This window comes from Erythranthe guttata, chromosome 14 (assembly GCF_056151865.1).
Source record: "Erythranthe guttata isolate IM_541 chromosome 14, IM_541, whole genome shotgun sequence".
Lineage (NCBI taxonomy): Eukaryota > Viridiplantae > Streptophyta > Magnoliopsida > Lamiales > Phrymaceae > Erythranthe > Erythranthe guttata.
In genome coordinates this window covers 16679368-16695359 of record NC_142546.1, presented here as the reverse complement: position 1 = coordinate 16695359, position 15992 = coordinate 16679368, and the positions used below count along the sequence as shown (strand labels likewise).

Genomic DNA, 15992 nt, shown 5'->3' with positions numbered 1-15992 from the left:
TAAATTTTACTTGGTGGGAAAGCAACATTACGGGGATAGATGGGGAATTAGAATATTATATGGGAAGCATAATCATGATCCCGTACATTTGTTTGGGCATGGGTCTACGAAAATGACTGAAGAGGAGGTGGAAATCACTCGGATGTTGGCAAAAAGTCATGTGCCGCCGAAGAAGATTTTAATACATTTGAAGGAGAAGAACTTGGCACAAGATGTGCATTTGAGACAAATATACAATGAAAAGTCGAAAATGAAAAAGGAGGCTAGAGGCGGACATACAATTATGCCGCATTTGGTTGGGTTGCTTGAGGAACATAAGTATTATAAGTGGATCCGCACTGATCCAACTACGCATGAAGTGATTGATCTGATGTGGGCACACCCTCAGTCGGTCGAAATGTTGAGACTGTTTCCATACGTTTTGTTGTTTGACTGTACGTACAAAACAAATGTGTACAAAATGCCTTTGTTGGAGATTATTGGTGTTTGCTCTGAGGGTCTGAATTTTACTGTTGCAGTGGCATTTATGCGCCATGAAAATGAAGATCATTATACGTGGGCGTTGAACAATTTGAGAAAATTATACCTCCCAAACAATGTACCGGGGGTCGTTGTGACTGATAGGGAATTGGGGCTGATAAAGGGGTTAGAGAATGTGTTCCCAGAGTCATATCACCTTCTATGCACATTCCATATCAATAGGAATGTGGGTCGTCGTGCTGCACAATGCTTGGGTAACAGTAAGTCTCAAGGAATTACCTTCGTTCGTGAGGTTTGGCAAAGAGTTGTAACTTCACTATCTGTAACTATCTACTATACGCATTTAAAAAAAGACAATAAAAATTCATATAATAAATATTACCTTTTCTTCCCAAATGTCATAGGCGACGTGCGCTCCGAAACTCGGTATCAAGTTATAGTCAGTAGGTCCACCAGGTGCCGGACCAGTCAATTTCCACGGACGAGTAACAGTATCGGACGAAGTACTACCCCGACGATGAGTAGCACCACCAGATGAAGTAGCAACAGCACCTGTCAAAGTAGTCGGGGATGCGGAAACGGTATTGCCAACATCATTGCCATCATCATTGTCATCTAATCCAAAATCTGGCACCGGATAAACATACTGACCCTCGAAACCTACATGTGAATCATCATCATCCTCATCGGTCTGTGCCTCTGGCTCCCTCAGTCGCAAATTACGCTCGCCCCGTCGTGTAGATCCAGTAACCTTACGCTTGTGTGTCCTACCCTCTCTTTGTGCAGTAGTATCATCTACCGGTTTCTCGATTCCAGCAAATCCATCTGGTCTCATGCCACGTGTCATCGGTCCCTTGCCCCGTCCGTGTGGCCAACTCGCCGACATCTACAAATATCAACATATACAAATTACTTAACTAATTAATTAATTAATTAATTAAAAAAATTGAAGGCTACTCGTCGACTTCTACAAAAATCAGCGTATACAAATATAAATTAACTAATGAATAAATAATTTTTTAAAAAAATAAAATAATAAAAAAAAAATTGAACCGGGCTTCCGGTCCAGGCGCCGATAAAAAAATAAATTGAAGCCTACTCTTCGACTTCTACAAAAATCAGCGTATCCAAATATAAATTAACTAATAAATAATTAAAAAAAATAATTAAAAAAAAAAAATTGAACCGGACTCCCGGTCTAGGCGCCGGTCTGGGGTCTGCACGCCTGGACCGGACGTGCAGATCCTTGACCGGCGCCTGGACCGGGCGCACGAAAATTATAAAAAATAAAAAAAAAAAAAAAAAAAAAAAAATCAACTTTTTAACCCGGCGTCCGGTCTAGGCGCCGGTCAGGGATCTGCACGCCCGGTCCAGACGTGCAGATCCTTGACCGGCGCCTAGACCGGACGCCGGCTGGTCTGTTTCACGCCCAAAATAGGCGTGGGAAGGCAGTTTCCACGCCTGATTCAGGCGTGGAAACTGCCTTCCTACGCCTATTTTGGGCGTGGAACAGACGGGATTTTCTCCCCCAACTCACCCCAAAATCGCGATTTTCATTCAAATTTCATAGGATTAACAACAAATTCGATACATATAAGTACTTTAGATGAGTAATTACCTTTCTAATTGATGAGATTTTCGGATTTTGAGAAGAATTTAGGATTTTTGTGAAATTTGGGGTTTTGTGGTGGTTTTGGGGTTTGAGTGAATTGGGTAGGTTTTAGAGAGAGAAAGGAAATGCAATTGTGAACGACATTCGTAATTTTACTGCTGCGTAAATCATTTCAGCTTTAATATTTATTATAATTAAAGGAAACATTCATGTATATCATAATATTACCCTAAACCATTTATACCCAATTCTTAATTGTAACCCCAATTTATCAATTTTGTCCACAAAAATTCAATTTTGACTTTTTTTTGGAGCATAATTTAATATGCTCCAATTTAATCATTAACTTAATTTAATCTCAATTTGACCCCAAATTTCATAAATTACTCAATTTTGACCCAAAACTTTTTTTTTCAAAAAAAAAATTTTGGCGCCGGATTCCGGCGTTGACTTTTCAACTTTTTTTTTCTTTCTACCGATTTTTTTCGCCCGGTCCAGACGTGCAGAGCCTTGACCGGCGCCTAGACCGGACGCCGGCTGGTCTGTTTCACGCCCAAAATAGGCGTGGGAAGGCAGTTTCCACGCCTGATTCAAGCGTGGAAACTGCCTTCCCACGCCTATTTTGGGCGTGGAACAGACGGGATTTTCTCCCCCAACTCACCCCAAAATCGCGATTTTCATTCAAATTTCATAGGATTAACAACAAATTCGATACATATAAGTACTTTAGATGAGTAATTACCTTTCTAATTGATGAGATTTTCGGATTTTGAGAAGAATTTAGGATTTTTGTGAAATTTGGGGTTTTGTGGTGGTTTTGGGGTTTGAGTGAATTGGGTAGGTTTTAGAGAGAGAAAGGAAATGCAATTGTGAACGACATTCGTAATTTTACTGCCGCGTAAATCATTTCAGTTTTAATATTTATTATAATTAAAGGAAACATTCATGTATATCATAATATTACCCTCAACCATTTATACCCACTTCTTAATTGTAACCCCAATTTATCAATTTTGTCCACAAAAATTCAATTTTGACTTTTTTTTGGAGCATAATTTAATATGCTCCAATTTAATCATTAACTTAATTTAATCTCAATTTGACCCCAAATTTCATAAATTACTCAATTTTGACCCAAAACTTTTTTTTTCAAAAAAAAAATTTTGGCGCCGGATTCCGGCGTTGACTTTTCAACTTTTTTTTTCTTTCTACCGAATTTTTTCGTCGGTTTCCGGCGTTGACTTCTTTTCTTTCTCTTCTTTTTTTTTTGTTTTTTTCTTTTTTTTTCTTTTCTTCCGGATTTTTTCGCCGGTTTCCGGCGTTGACTTTTTTTAGTGTTTTTTTAATTTTTTTTCTTTTTTTTTTGGTTTGTTTTGTTTTTCCACGTCCGCCGCTAAACGTTGACCGTAATTGTGCTGTCACTGACAGTAAATTAAAGTAATTATACAGTCAATGATAGTTAATTAACGTATTTGTACTACCATTGACATTACATTTATGTAATTGTGTTGCCGTTGACAGTAAATTAATGTAATATTATTGTTTTTTATTTTTTATTATTTTTTTATTTTGTTTGATTTTTTGACAAGTCAACGTAATTATATTACTGTCGTTGACAGTAAAATAACTGTAAACACTATAATTTACTGTAAACAACATCAATAGTATTATTTTTTTGAGGATTTTGTTTTGTTTGAGTTATTCACGGAGTAATGTAATAATATTACTGTCTATTATTGTAATATTACTGTAAACACAATAATATTACTGTGGTTGACGATAATATTACTGTAGTTATAGTAATATTGTTGTCAACCACATCAATATTATTATTTTGTTTGGATTTTTTGTTTGTTTAAGTTATTCACGGAGTAACGTAATAATATTACTGTCTATTATTGTAATATTACTGTGGTTGACGGTAATATTACTGTTGCTATAGTAATATTACTGTCACTCACAGTAATATTAATTCTTTTGGTTTTTTTTATTATGTTTACATTTGTTGAACGGTCAACATAGTAATATTACTTTATTACACAATAATAATGAGTTTTGTTGTGTTAATATTAATGTGCTAGAGATTAATATAGCAATATTATTGTGTTAAACTATAGTTTAGTTAATTTTACTGTGTTTAACAGTAGTATAGTTAATATTACTGTCAATCACAGCAATATTGCTGTTTAAATGGAAAAAAAAATACAGAAAAAAAAAATTTAAAAGTCAACGCCGGAATCCGGAAGAAAGAAAAAAAAATCAAAAAGTCAACGCCGGAATCCGGCGGCAAAAAAAAAAGTTTTGGGTCAAAATTGAATAATTTGTGAAATTTGGGGTCAAATTGAAGTTAAATTAAGTTAAGGATGAAATTGGAGCATATTAAAGTATGAGGGGTTATTTTAGTCATTTACAAAAATCTGGACCATGTGTGGACTTATTGGTAAAGGAGATTTTTGTCTGGACCTCTTTATGAATAAGTACCCATTGATGGGCTTATTTGTAATATGCCCTATTACCTTGTAATATTTTCCTATATATAATCAAGGGTTAAATACAAAAACACTCATGTACTATGGACTTTGTATCATATATCCCCCTATACTACACATAAATAAAAAAAATCCCCCTACTGTAATATTTTTTCCAAAATATGACAAAAATACCACTGCTAAGCCTATAAATATAATAGGTTGTTTGAGCCATTTTCCACTATATTTTTTTAACATTTTCGGTCAATTTTACTTGGAAATTTTGATGTTTTTATTTTTTTCTTCCAAACATTTAATTACTTAGATTTTTTTTTTATATTCCCAATAAAACCTTTTATTTTTGTCATTTCGAATTTCTTCATTTTTTTCTGAAATGTCTTTCAATAGTTTAAATTCTCAACAATCATAAGATTGTAAAAATGTTTGTAATCTTAGGATGTTTGCACTACCGAAAGACATTTAAGAAAAAAAAAATGAAGAAACTCAAAATGACAAAAATAAAAAGTTTTATTCATAAAATTAAAAAAAAATCTAAGCAATTAGATGTTTTGGAGAAAAAAAATAAAAATATCAAAATTTTCCATATAAAATTGACTGAAAATGGTAAAATATATAGTGAAAAATAGCTCAAACTATATATATATATATATATATATATATATATATATATATATATATATATAGGTAAATTACAAACACCCCCTTGAGGTATGAGCAAATTACAAAACCCCCCCTCTTGTTTGAATAATTACATCTAGCCCCCTCAACTATGATATTTTCTTACACCTCCACCCTTGTGGTGCCAAATTCAACATAATCATCTAGATTCCGTGAAATGTGCTCTAGTTTGTACTCGTTTTGTGTAAAAATACAGTTTCCGATGCACCACAAATTGATATATACAAGCTAAAAATCACATATTATGATCATCTTGCTTCATAATGTAGAGTTTGAACGGGATAAAACGGGTACAAAAGTGATAATATTCCATATAATCTCGAAGATTCCACTAAATTTGAGGAGTTGAGGGGGTGGTTGTAATTATCCAAACAAGAGGGGTGTTTTTGTAATTTTACCATACCTCAGGAGGGGTGTTTGTAATTTACCCATATATATATATATATATATATATATATATATATATATATATATATATATATATATATATATGGGTATTGTTGTCATATTTTGAACAAAATGTAATGAGAGGGGTTTTTGTATTTATGAGTAGTACAGAGGGTATATGATACAAAGTTCATAGTACAAGGGTGTTTTTATTTAACCCGATAATCAATGCAAATCAACCGATGCAATCGGGATTTCAACTACTTCTCAATCTCTCATTCTCTGATTATATTCTTCATATATGTTAAAAAATATTATATTATATAACTCTTGTAATATTAGGATTTTATTATAATTCAGTTACCATCCTTCTTCAATTTTATTTTTCATATAGGAGTGGTTGTAATTACTCAAACAGTAGGGGTTTTTCGTAATTTGACCGTACCTAAAAAATGGTTATAATTTACCATTTCTATTAATATATTCAGGACTTACACTTTAACCCCTAAATTGGATTTTTCTGAATTTTTTCACCATTTTGCAATTTTTCAAATTATTAATAAAGGGGATTATTGTGATCAGAACCAGCTAACATTGAAAATTCTGTTCCAACTTGCACCCTTAGAAATATGGCAACAAATTAAACCACCAAAATAACAAATCATAAAATTTACTGAGTGAGTGAGTGACTAACATGTTAGAACAAATAGTATATTGTCTTTCTATAAACGATCCAATTTAAACTAGATACATTTATTCGTCTCATATTTAGTATCATATATTATATATATTGTCGTAGGCGTAACCAAATAAATTACATATATAGGTAAATCTTTATAAATTAATAGAATTGGAACTAGTAAAATTTAATTAATTTAGCGAAATATTAAATCATCGAACTGATAAATTAGCAGATTTTTACCAAGTCAAGACCAGGAGAAACTATTATTTAAACAATGTCATTAATTTATCGAGGTTCTAATGTATCATACTATGTAATATAAGTAGTACTTGTTGACTATTGCATAACAATTAATGGGGCAGGGCGAGGGTCTTGAGCCGGGTTCCGTCGGCGGTGATGGGGCGGGCCCGATTACGGTATACGGGCCCCGACTCACGTGCAACAGCACTGAGCACTTGGTCGATCCAGGAAATAATGCGATCATGACTATGTGCAAAAAAGAGCCCCCCGGGAATTTTAACCTTAACGATGAAGATCAAATCATCGCAAAGCTCGCAACTTTTCCGGATATCTCATCGCAAAAGTTGTAACGAAATATAAAGATTCCATCGCACCACATTCGAATCAACCATTAGGTTCAACAGATACAAAGACAGAGTTAAAAAATACATTAACAAAAAAAAAAAAAAGATTACCATTGCATTACAAAAGAGCAATCAAATCTGCAGTTTATTTTCCATCTTCTTTGTTCATGCCTGCTAGAGGGATATTGGGTAGAACAAAACCTTGTTTCTCGAGATTCTCGGTTAGGTACTTTACGGTGCTCCGTAATTCGGTTATAGTGCTCTCCAACCTGGCTATCTTCTCATCCAAACGCTGCATTTGTTCCTTTAAAGATCGGATTCGATCGTCTTGATCGGAATTTTTTCTTGATTTATTGCAAGTTTCTTTGCGTTTGATCGTTTAAATTTACGTTTTTTGCTCTTTCCCAACACCTTTTGACATACTATTATTGCGTTGGCTGGACTTTCACAACCTCCGCCATTTAAATAGTTCTCGTACTCTCTTTCCCGAGCCTCCTGAAAAAATTAAATTTGCAAACATTTATATGGGACACTAATACGAGATATACAAAAAATAGAAATCAAGAACTACCCTTTGCAATAAGAGAAACTTAAATAAGGGTTTTTTTTTTCTTCACTTACTAAAATTTCACACGGTTTGGGATTTTCTACGCCTAGTTGCTTTTTAATCGCACCACCATTAGCGGTAGACGCCACGGATTCCTCCAATGACTCGGTGCACTTAGTCGACAAAGTAGCGTTCTTGACAATTCTTTTAAGCTGCGAATTATACACGATTTTAAAAAGTAATTACATAACATAGCTTTTCAAAAATAAATAACAATATCACTCACGTGTTTATTGGTCCATTCGTTGATACTACTAAGATCGTGGTCTGCCGAAATCGCCATTCGTGGATTATTACTTTCGTTTTCTTTCATTTCCTCACCAACCGGATCGCCACAACGTTGGTATTCTTCGTCCGACTCCAAATGCATGATACATTGACCTTGACCGTAAGATTTGTCCCAACCCCTCCAAAGCAAATGCTTGTGCACAAATTCACGGTCGCCGACTTTGCGACACTTGCAGTCTCTGCACGGACACCTTATTTTGTCATCAATGGCCGCCTTTTTGAAAGCGAAATCTAGAAATTCGACACAGCCATTTTGAAATGCGTCGAGTCGATGGTCGTCTAGCAAAACCCAGCTCCTATCCTTCGGCATTCTTTACTTAGCAATTGCTTCACGCCGACGAAATCATTGAAATAAAAAGGGTAATTTAAGTATTTAACCATGTGTGTATGGAATATGTTTTGCACATAAACAAGACTGTTTTTATCGATTCATATATCATCTTTCTAGTTCAATAAAACCATAAGAGAACTTTTTTTATATAGATAATACTTATTAAGGTAAATCACGGTCATCCAGAGGTAAGGTCAAATTACGAAAAAACCCCTCATGTGTGAATAATTACAACAACAAACTCAACTATGAGTCTTCTTACACATCCACCCTTATAATGTCAAATTCAACACAGTCTTCTAAATTCCATAAAATATTCTTTAGTTTATACTCGTTTTGTGCAAAAACGCAGTTTCTGATTTACCACAATCTGATATTTATAAACCAAGAGAAACATCTTATGATTTTCAGAATGTGGAACTCGAATGGGGTAAAACAGGTACAAACTGAAGAATATTTCACATGATCTAGAAGATTCCACTAAACATGAAAGCGCAAGAGTGGACGTGTAAGAAGATCCCTAGTTGCGGGCGATTGTAATTACCCAAACATAATGATTTTTTACGTAATTTGACCGGACTTTAGTGGATTGGCCGTCATTAACTTATTATAAACAAATTATTTCCAATTTCATTTTGCTCTCCTTCATAAACCTTAATTGCTTAATTGCCACCACAGTTTTTTTTTTTTTTTTCCTGGAAAAATTATAAAATTCCGATTCAGATGCAACAATGCCTGAAAACCTCAGAGTTAGGGCGGTATAACTTACCTGATACAAGCTGCGGGGAGGAGAAGTAGGCCGGGTATTGAGGAATTGGACGGCGGAGGTGGCGGCGCGGCGCCGGTGGATGCAACTAGGTTGGGACCTGGGAGAGCAGCGGCGGCGAGAGTAGAGGAAAAAGGAGGGCACGAAATGGGAAGGGGGAATAGGGTTTGGGGGTAAATATAAGACGCCATTGCGACCTTTCTTACAGCTCCGTCGCAGCCTGGTTTTTCCTGCGACGTTTTATTCCCTTTCCGATGGAAATTTGAGAAAATAAAAAGGCTTAATTCCACTTTGCACCCTTGAAATATACCATTTTGGCACTTTGCACCCTCGAAAAATAATAATAGCACTTTGCACCCTCAAAACACAATAAATCATTCACAATGCACCCTCAATTGAATAATAAAGGCAATTTTATTTTTCATTGGTGTTTTTCTTTTTGGGGTACAAAATAAAAAAAAAATTGTTGTTTTCTTGAACCTCAAACCTAATTTCGAGCGGACAAAGTGCGAAAAAATAAAAATTACACCGGATTATTCAAAAAAAAAAAAAAACTACATTATCTTACAAAAGAAAAATAAAAAAAATAATCTTTTATCACTAAATTATTCGATTGTGGATCTTTTATGTCACTGTTTGTAAAATATTAGGTGAAAATATTTGGAAGAAAAAATAATTTTCAGATAACTGGATAACGTAATAGCTGAATGATTTTTTTTCGTAAAATATTTTATTTTGATAAAACAATATAATTTTTAAATATGTTGATGGAATGTATTTTTATTTTTGAACTTTATAGTTTCAAAATGATTGATGAATAAAAAAAATATTTGACATTTGGCATCCTAAAAAAATATCACTACAAATATTAAATTTATATTTTTTAGCTTTAAAAAATCATTTGGGGTGCATTATGCATGATTTATTGTATTTCGAGGGTGCAAAGTGCTATTAATTTATTTTGGGGGTGCAAAGTGCCAAAATGGTATATTTCAAGGGTGCAAAGTGGAATTAAGCCAAATAAAAATTATAATTTTCAGAGGGTAAAATTAATAAATTATTGTTTCAAAATATAAAAACATTAAAAAGAAATTAATAATAATAAATAAATAAAGTACTTTAATTCGTTATATACAGGGGTGGAAATCGAACGGAATGCATGATAATAGCCTTATCGAAAAAAAATTCAATTTTTTTCTAAAGTAAAAAATGGGTTTCAATTTCCCTTCCAAAAAAATCAGAATGCAAAAATTCATTAGATTTCGAAATGCCTCAGAATCATCGACGGGATTATGAAAATTTCGGAAATAATAGTAGTTTATAATCTCTTGCTCAAATTCGGATACAATGGAAATTGCACAATAATTTTTTTTCTTTTTACTTTTTTTGTAGGAAAATGCAAGAAAATTCAAATTAGGGTTCGACAAAAGGCAATAAAAAGTCAAAGATAAGAACATCTAATAAGAAAAAATGCAACATAAAGTTTCTGATGTGAATTAATATTTTCCAAGGTTTTAATGTCTTGACCTTCTAACCAATCTTCATTAGGAGAGTTGGTACATAGCCTTTACCAATAGGGTAATGGTCTATGGTTCGAGTCCCCTTCCCCTACTTCCCCGTGTAATGGACTTGAATTTACTAAAACAAATGTTAAGACCCTTCTATATTTATATTTTCATACAAAATATAACGCAAGTAATATTATGGAATTACATAATATATCATAAAATTATATTATATATTTCGAAAGTACATAGAAATATTTGAAACTAAAATCGGATCAAAAATCATTTTCGATAATTTTATATATCATTCAATTCCACTCCAAATTAATTCGGAAGAAACAAAAACCGAAACTTCAAAAATCGAAAGAAAAAATAGGATTTCAAATTCGGATATTTTCGAATCGAAATTGGTGGAATTCGAAAATTTCATTCCGATTTTCGCCCTTTCGATTGGTCAATTGACAATTCTTTATTTTATTGCACAAATGCAATTTCCAAACTTCAATTACCCGCCACGCGGTTTTCATTTACTTTCTAATATTTCAGTCGTTAATTCTTTTTTTATTTTTCAAATATTCAACTCTCTCTCTCTCCTCTCTCTCTCTAACAATGGCGGAAGGAGGATTGACGATCTTGGACGGCGCGCTGCTGAGAGAGGCTGACCTGTCTCTGCCTTCTCAGCCACCGGCTACTGTGATCACCGCCGCCGAAGTCCTGGAGCTTGCTGAAACCAGAGCATCGCTCTCCCTGTACGGCGTCGTACTGCCGGAAACTCTCAAGTCCTCCGCTCTCCGGCGTCTCGGATTTCCCGATGCCGCCGCATTCCGTGCTAAGGAGCTCGATTTCTCCGATGCCTCCTCGACTTTTCTAAATTACATCTCCGCCATCGCCGATGAACTCAAAGGTGAGTTTCTCTCTCTCTCTCTACAAACTTCAACCCTTGAATTGTTAGATTCAGAGATGTAAGTACTTCAAAATTATACAGTGAATTTTGGAATTTGTTGTTATAATCAAAAATTGAAGCGGATTTGATATGATTTCGTTGCTCAATTTGTTGAATTCATATATATATATATATATATATATATATATATATATATATATATATATATATATATATATATATATATATATATATGTGTTTTATCAATACACATTAGCATCTTTAATGGAATATTCTGCTGGAAAATGGGATCAACGAGTGATTGAGTATGTGTAACAACTGTTTAAGAAAATCTGGTAGTTTGACCGTTTTTTTAATAAGTTATCTTAAGTTTGATCTGGTTAGGCCTTTTTGCCCAAATCGAATATGTTTTGATCGTATAATTAAGAAAAGCCGTTGATTTTGTGTCGAGGTCAGATGATCCTGTTGTTGTGGCAATACTGAATGGAAGCACTATTCAAATATTTTTGGAAGATGAAGATGATTTCGCAATGATGGCTGAGAATCTTTTCACTGAGTTAGACACTGAAGATAGAGGAAAGATTTGTCGGGATGAGATAAAGAGCGCTCTCGTTCATATGGGTGTTGAATCGGGTGTTCCTCCTATGTCCGGTATCCTCTCTCTCTCTCTCTCTCTCTCTCTCTCTCTCTCTCTCTCTCTCTCTCTCTCTCTCTGATTACGAGGACCATTTCTATATTGAACAGAATTCGCTGAATTAAGCGACATCTTAAAAAAGCATGGAGCAGAGGGAAAAGAAGAACTGGGACAAGCACAATTCGCTGAGTTACTGCAATCTGTGCTACAAGAACTTGCCGATACTCTTGCGAAGAATCCCGTTGTTATTGTACAGCCCATCAAAGTAGTGAATGGTTCTAAGCTCAGACAGGTAGCTTAAAATTATTAAATAATATTTATAAATAAATCGCATGAAAATACGTGCAAATGCACGTCTCACTTACTTAGTCTTCCAAAAACCTGGATCGCTTAACTAAAGACAATCGATTTCTGGTGGTTGAATATAATTTTTGACAAATAATGCAGCTAATGGTGAACGAGAAGCTACTAGAAGATGTTGTAAAGAAGATAAATTCCGAAAGCAAGATCGAAGAATCGAGCACCACAAAAATCAGAAATTTCCTTGAGAAGCACGGTTTTGAAATTGGTTTACCACCTTCAGAACTCGACGAAGTCGCGATTCTGCTTGATGCAGTATTTACTGAAGTAGATAGCCAAAACGATGCTGCTGAGCTAGAAAAGGATGGATTTGTGGTTCTGTTGAAGAAGATTCTTGAGAAACTTGCTGAGAAGCTGGAAACAAATCCGATCTTTTACGATCTTCAGTTTTTGGAGTCGAAAGATGTTTGAATTATATACTGGTATGTATTGCTCCTGGTTTACAGAGACGAGCTCATTCATTTTTGCTTTGTTTTTTTTCTAATATAACTAAAACATTATGAAATATGATTTGTCCTCTAGGACTTGTAATTTATCAATTTTATACTTGGATACCTACTTATCAGTAATTATAATGTTTCGTTTTCAAAGTCGTGATTACACGATTTCGAATGTGTTTCTTTCGATAAACTGCGCAAGTAGATTCGACATGAAAACGAACTGTTTCAAAGAATAAAAAAAAGCAGCACCATGAACAAAATGATTCACAGGCTACAATCATTCAATTTCAAGAATGAGCAAAAACCCTAAACTTTAAATATTTAATCACTTGTCCTCAGCAACTTTCACAAATTAAAAAAATCGAATGGAAGAATGAATCTTTTCCATAAAAAGAAAAAAAAAAAAAAGACGAACTAAAGCTCTCCAACTCCGGAGGAACCTGCTTCTTCACGGATTCGCTTCTGTAAATGTTCCAGGCTAGCCACTCTCTGCATAGAAACACTTCTTCCCATCTTATTTTTCGCTGGAGGAATATCTATTACACCGTTTTGAACTGTCTCGTTCGTTAAGACATTATTATTATTATTACTATTACAAGGGGGTTGATAATAATAATGCTTCTTTGGATCATCTTGTACCGGTACAGCAGCATCTGCTGATGTATCCGAAGGACTGTTAGCAAAAGACGGCACACCCATTGTCGATATTTCAGACATAGCTTGGAGTATTGGGTTCAGCCCCGTCACTCTTTTCACCGTTTCTTCAGCCATTTTCACCTGTTGGATAAAAAAAAAATGAAAAAAAATTCACTTATCTACAGAATGACATGTGTCACTTAGGATTATTTATCTTACCTTTGCTCTTAAGGTCTCGACATCAGCTTTCAGAACTCTGTTGTCAACAGCTGCTTCGTTGTACTTCTGGCTTATGTCATTTAGGCGTTTGAGTAGAGAAGAGTTTTCGACTTTTAATTGAGAGACCTAAGAAAGGAGCATGGCTAATGTTTAATTGGACAATTACTGGAAGACTATGTTCGATGAAGATATGATGAGATATGAGCTTATATACATACCTGTGTCTCGAGCTCGGTCAAATGGGCCTGTTTTCTTCTTCTTGATCGTCGAGCTGATTCTCTATTCGAAAGCATTCTGAAAAAAAAGTAGTTATGTTCGTTAGATAAAAAGGAAGAAGAAAAAACACTAACATGAAACAGTCACAATTTCTGAAATACTGATAGGACAAATACTCAATAGAATATTCATAATTTAAACTTGTCCACATGGGATCTTTCTTCTCGTAAAATCCGTTGGATATTCTCTTCCAGAATTTTGTTTATGTTCAAGTAAATCAGGAGTGGTGACTAAAATTCGAGCACCGTGTGATAAAATAAGATGCTATATTTAGCTAGACTACTAAGTTAAATTCAAACCATAACCTAGAATATCGACTTACGGGACTGCAAAGAGAAATATAACAGTTTCAAGATCAACTAAGTGGTTTCAAATTTGGTCTCGATAAATCTTCTAGAAAATGAAAATTATTCCACAACTAACGAAAGGGAATGATTAGCTCAAGCAAAAAAGGTTAATGAAAAGCTTAATAATTATCTGTGCAACTAATAAACAAGCCAGTACCAGAGAACTCTCTTCATAACTTTGGTTTATCGCCCATCTCTTGAAAAAAAGCTTAATAATTCGACTTTCATTTAGAAAGATAAGTTGCAATTCAGTAAACAGAAACCCTAGATATATATATATATGCGTATCAACAAACAAGAATGTCGTAACATTTTCAGCAAAAACATGGAAAATGAAAGATCAGTTTACCGATACCTTCTCGTTCGCTTTGCATCAGTAGGGTCCTTATTCTGATTAGTATCGGTTTCTCCATCAGCTTCATCATCATCCGACTGATCCCTCGAGGACCCACTTGTGGTTGACCTAACCTGGACCGCAGATTTCCTCGAGATTGCAGGAACGGGAGGTACACCAACTGCTCCACCCGAATCCTTTTCTTGTGTCTTGAGGAGCGAAACCCCATTTGCTTAAAAGTCGAAAAAGTAAATTCCAAATGAAACGATGTTTCGTTTTTCATACAAGTTAGTTAAACCTTCAAATCTACAAACTTTTAAAACATTCCCGTTTATTCCAAGTTGCCCTCGTTTGCAGTGTGCTAGATATAAGGGGTCGGGATTTAACGGTTATACTTTTGATTCATTTGTGGACAACTAATGGCAAATATACATCAAACACATTTTTCATCAGGCGAATTTTCGGCAGGGTTAAGAACAAAATCCAAAATTCCGATAAGAAATGATATAATTCCGAATAACCTTTATACTGCGAAGAATTCGATGCCTGAGAGCCGACATCCGACACTGCTGCTGCGGATTCTTGAGCTTTGCCATTAGTTGCCTATAAATTAATGTAAGTAAAAAAATAAATATATAGATACAGAAAACTCTAATGCAGTAAATATCATAAATTACAGAGAAGATGGAGATTAAACATCTAAAAAAACCACAAGGTACACATTATAAAGCATAAGGTACAAATTCTACTATTTTCCCTATTTCCTTAAAAATTAAAATCAGATAAAAAAAAAAATTTGTACCCTGGACAAAGCGACGGCGGCGCAGGCCAACTCGAGGCGGCTTTTAAGGAAGGCCTGATACTCCTCGGAATCTACGGGAATATTCGGGGGTGGGCCCACCGCCACCGCCGCCGCCGCAATCTGCCGCGGCGGATTATCGTTGTTAAAATTGGAGTTGGCTTCGATCTGAACGACGTCGTCGCGTTGTACGGTGGCGGTGGTGATGTGATCGGAGGAGGAGGCGGCGGCGGCCTCCTGCAGGAAGCGCTGGAATGCCCACTCCGATGAGCTGCGGTTCATACCCATCGTTTTCGACGAGGAGTGTTGGTCCACGTCAGCATCGTCGTGGAGGAGAAACGACGGCGGCGGCGGCGCGTGGGATGACCAGAATTGGCCGGATATCTCGTCCACTGAAAACACTCTATCCATATTTTCTCTCTCTACCCCCTCTTTTTTTTTCTCGTTTTATTATTCGTTATATAATGAACGAATGAGAGAGAAGGGGAAAAAATAAAAAATTAAAAAAAGAAAAAATTAAAAAAAGAAAAAAAGAAAAAAAGAAAAAAAGAGTTTCTATTTTTGTCCTTTGTCCACTTGCTTTTTGGACTAATCTTCAATCGTACGGATAAAATAAAATATTGATTTTTTGATG

General features: G+C 34.9%; 3 protein-coding genes across 3 annotated transcripts; 1 reads left to right on the top strand and 2 right to left on the bottom strand.

The window, feature by feature from the left end:
* Positions 1 to 6912: 6912 nt before the first annotated feature.
* Positions 6913 to 8720, bottom strand: LOC105965612 (uncharacterized). The gene is made up of 3 exons (XM_012990180.2): positions 7746 to 8720; positions 7534 to 7671; positions 6913 to 7407 (listed from the first exon to the last, which is right to left on the bottom strand). Exons 1-3 carry the CDS (start codon positions 8115 to 8117, stop codon positions 7219 to 7221), a joined length of 699 nt encoding a protein of 232 aa, XP_012845634.2. The 5' UTR covers positions 8118 to 8720; the 3' UTR covers positions 6913 to 7218.
* A 2205-nt stretch (positions 8721 to 10925) lies between these two features.
* On the top strand, positions 10926 to 12897 carry LOC105965622 (calcium-binding EF hand family protein). Its single transcript, XM_012990188.2, has 4 exons — positions 10926 to 11313; positions 11770 to 11964; positions 12058 to 12239; positions 12395 to 12897. The coding sequence occupies exons 1-4, from the start codon at positions 11019 to 11021 to the stop codon at positions 12716 to 12718; spliced, it is 996 nt and encodes a 331-aa protein (XP_012845642.2). The 5' UTR covers positions 10926 to 11018; the 3' UTR covers positions 12719 to 12897.
* Positions 12898 to 12980: 83 nt separating this feature from the next.
* Positions 12981 to 15855, bottom strand: LOC105965621 (light-inducible protein CPRF2). The gene is made up of 6 exons (XM_012990187.2): positions 15362 to 15855; positions 15081 to 15162; positions 14581 to 14791; positions 13821 to 13896; positions 13603 to 13728; positions 12981 to 13524 (listed from the first exon to the last, which is right to left on the bottom strand). The coding sequence occupies exons 1-6, from the start codon at positions 15767 to 15769 to the stop codon at positions 13162 to 13164; spliced, it is 1266 nt and encodes a 421-aa protein (XP_012845641.2). The 5' UTR covers positions 15770 to 15855; the 3' UTR covers positions 12981 to 13161.
* Positions 15856 to 15992: the final 137 nt, after the last annotated feature.

What these genes read in the sequence shown, in the direction of transcription:
- LOC105965622 (XM_012990188.2), top strand. Translation starts at nt 11,019, where the DNA reads ATGGCGGAAGGAGGATTGACGATCTTGGACGGCGCGCTGCTGAGAGAG. An exon ending in GGGTGTTCCTCCTATGTCCG is followed by an intron (nt 11,965 to 12,057) that starts GTATCCTCTCTC and finishes TATATTGAACAG; the next exon opens with AATTCGCTGAATTAAGCGAC. An exon ending in ATGGTTCTAAGCTCAGACAG is followed by an intron (nt 12,240 to 12,394) that starts GTAGCTTAAAAT and finishes CAAATAATGCAG; the next exon opens with CTAATGGTGAACGAGAAGCT.
- LOC105965621 (XM_012990187.2), bottom strand. Translation starts at nt 15,769, where the DNA reads ATGGATAGAGTGTTTTCAGTGGACGAGATATCCGGCCAATTCTGGTCA. An exon ending in CCGCCGTCGCTTTGTCCAGG is followed by an intron (nt 15,163 to 15,361) that starts GTACAAATTTTT and finishes ATTAATTTATAG; the next exon opens with GCAACTAATGGCAAAGCTCA. An exon ending in TGACCGAGCTCGAGACACAG is followed by an intron (nt 13,729 to 13,820) that starts GTATGTATATAA and finishes CTCCTTTCTTAG; the next exon opens with GTCTCTCAATTAAAAGTCGA.
- LOC105965612 (XM_012990180.2), bottom strand. Translation starts at nt 8,117, where the DNA reads ATGCCGAAGGATAGGAGCTGGGTTTTGCTAGACGACCATCGACTCGAC. An exon ending in ACGAATGGACCAATAAACAC is followed by an intron (nt 7,672 to 7,745) that starts GTGAGTGATATT and finishes TATAATTCGCAG; the next exon opens with CTTAAAAGAATTGTCAAGAA. An exon ending in CCAAACCGTGTGAAATTTTA is followed by an intron (nt 7,408 to 7,533) that starts GTAAGTGAAGAA and finishes TAATTTTTTCAG; the next exon opens with GAGGCTCGGGAAAGAGAGTA.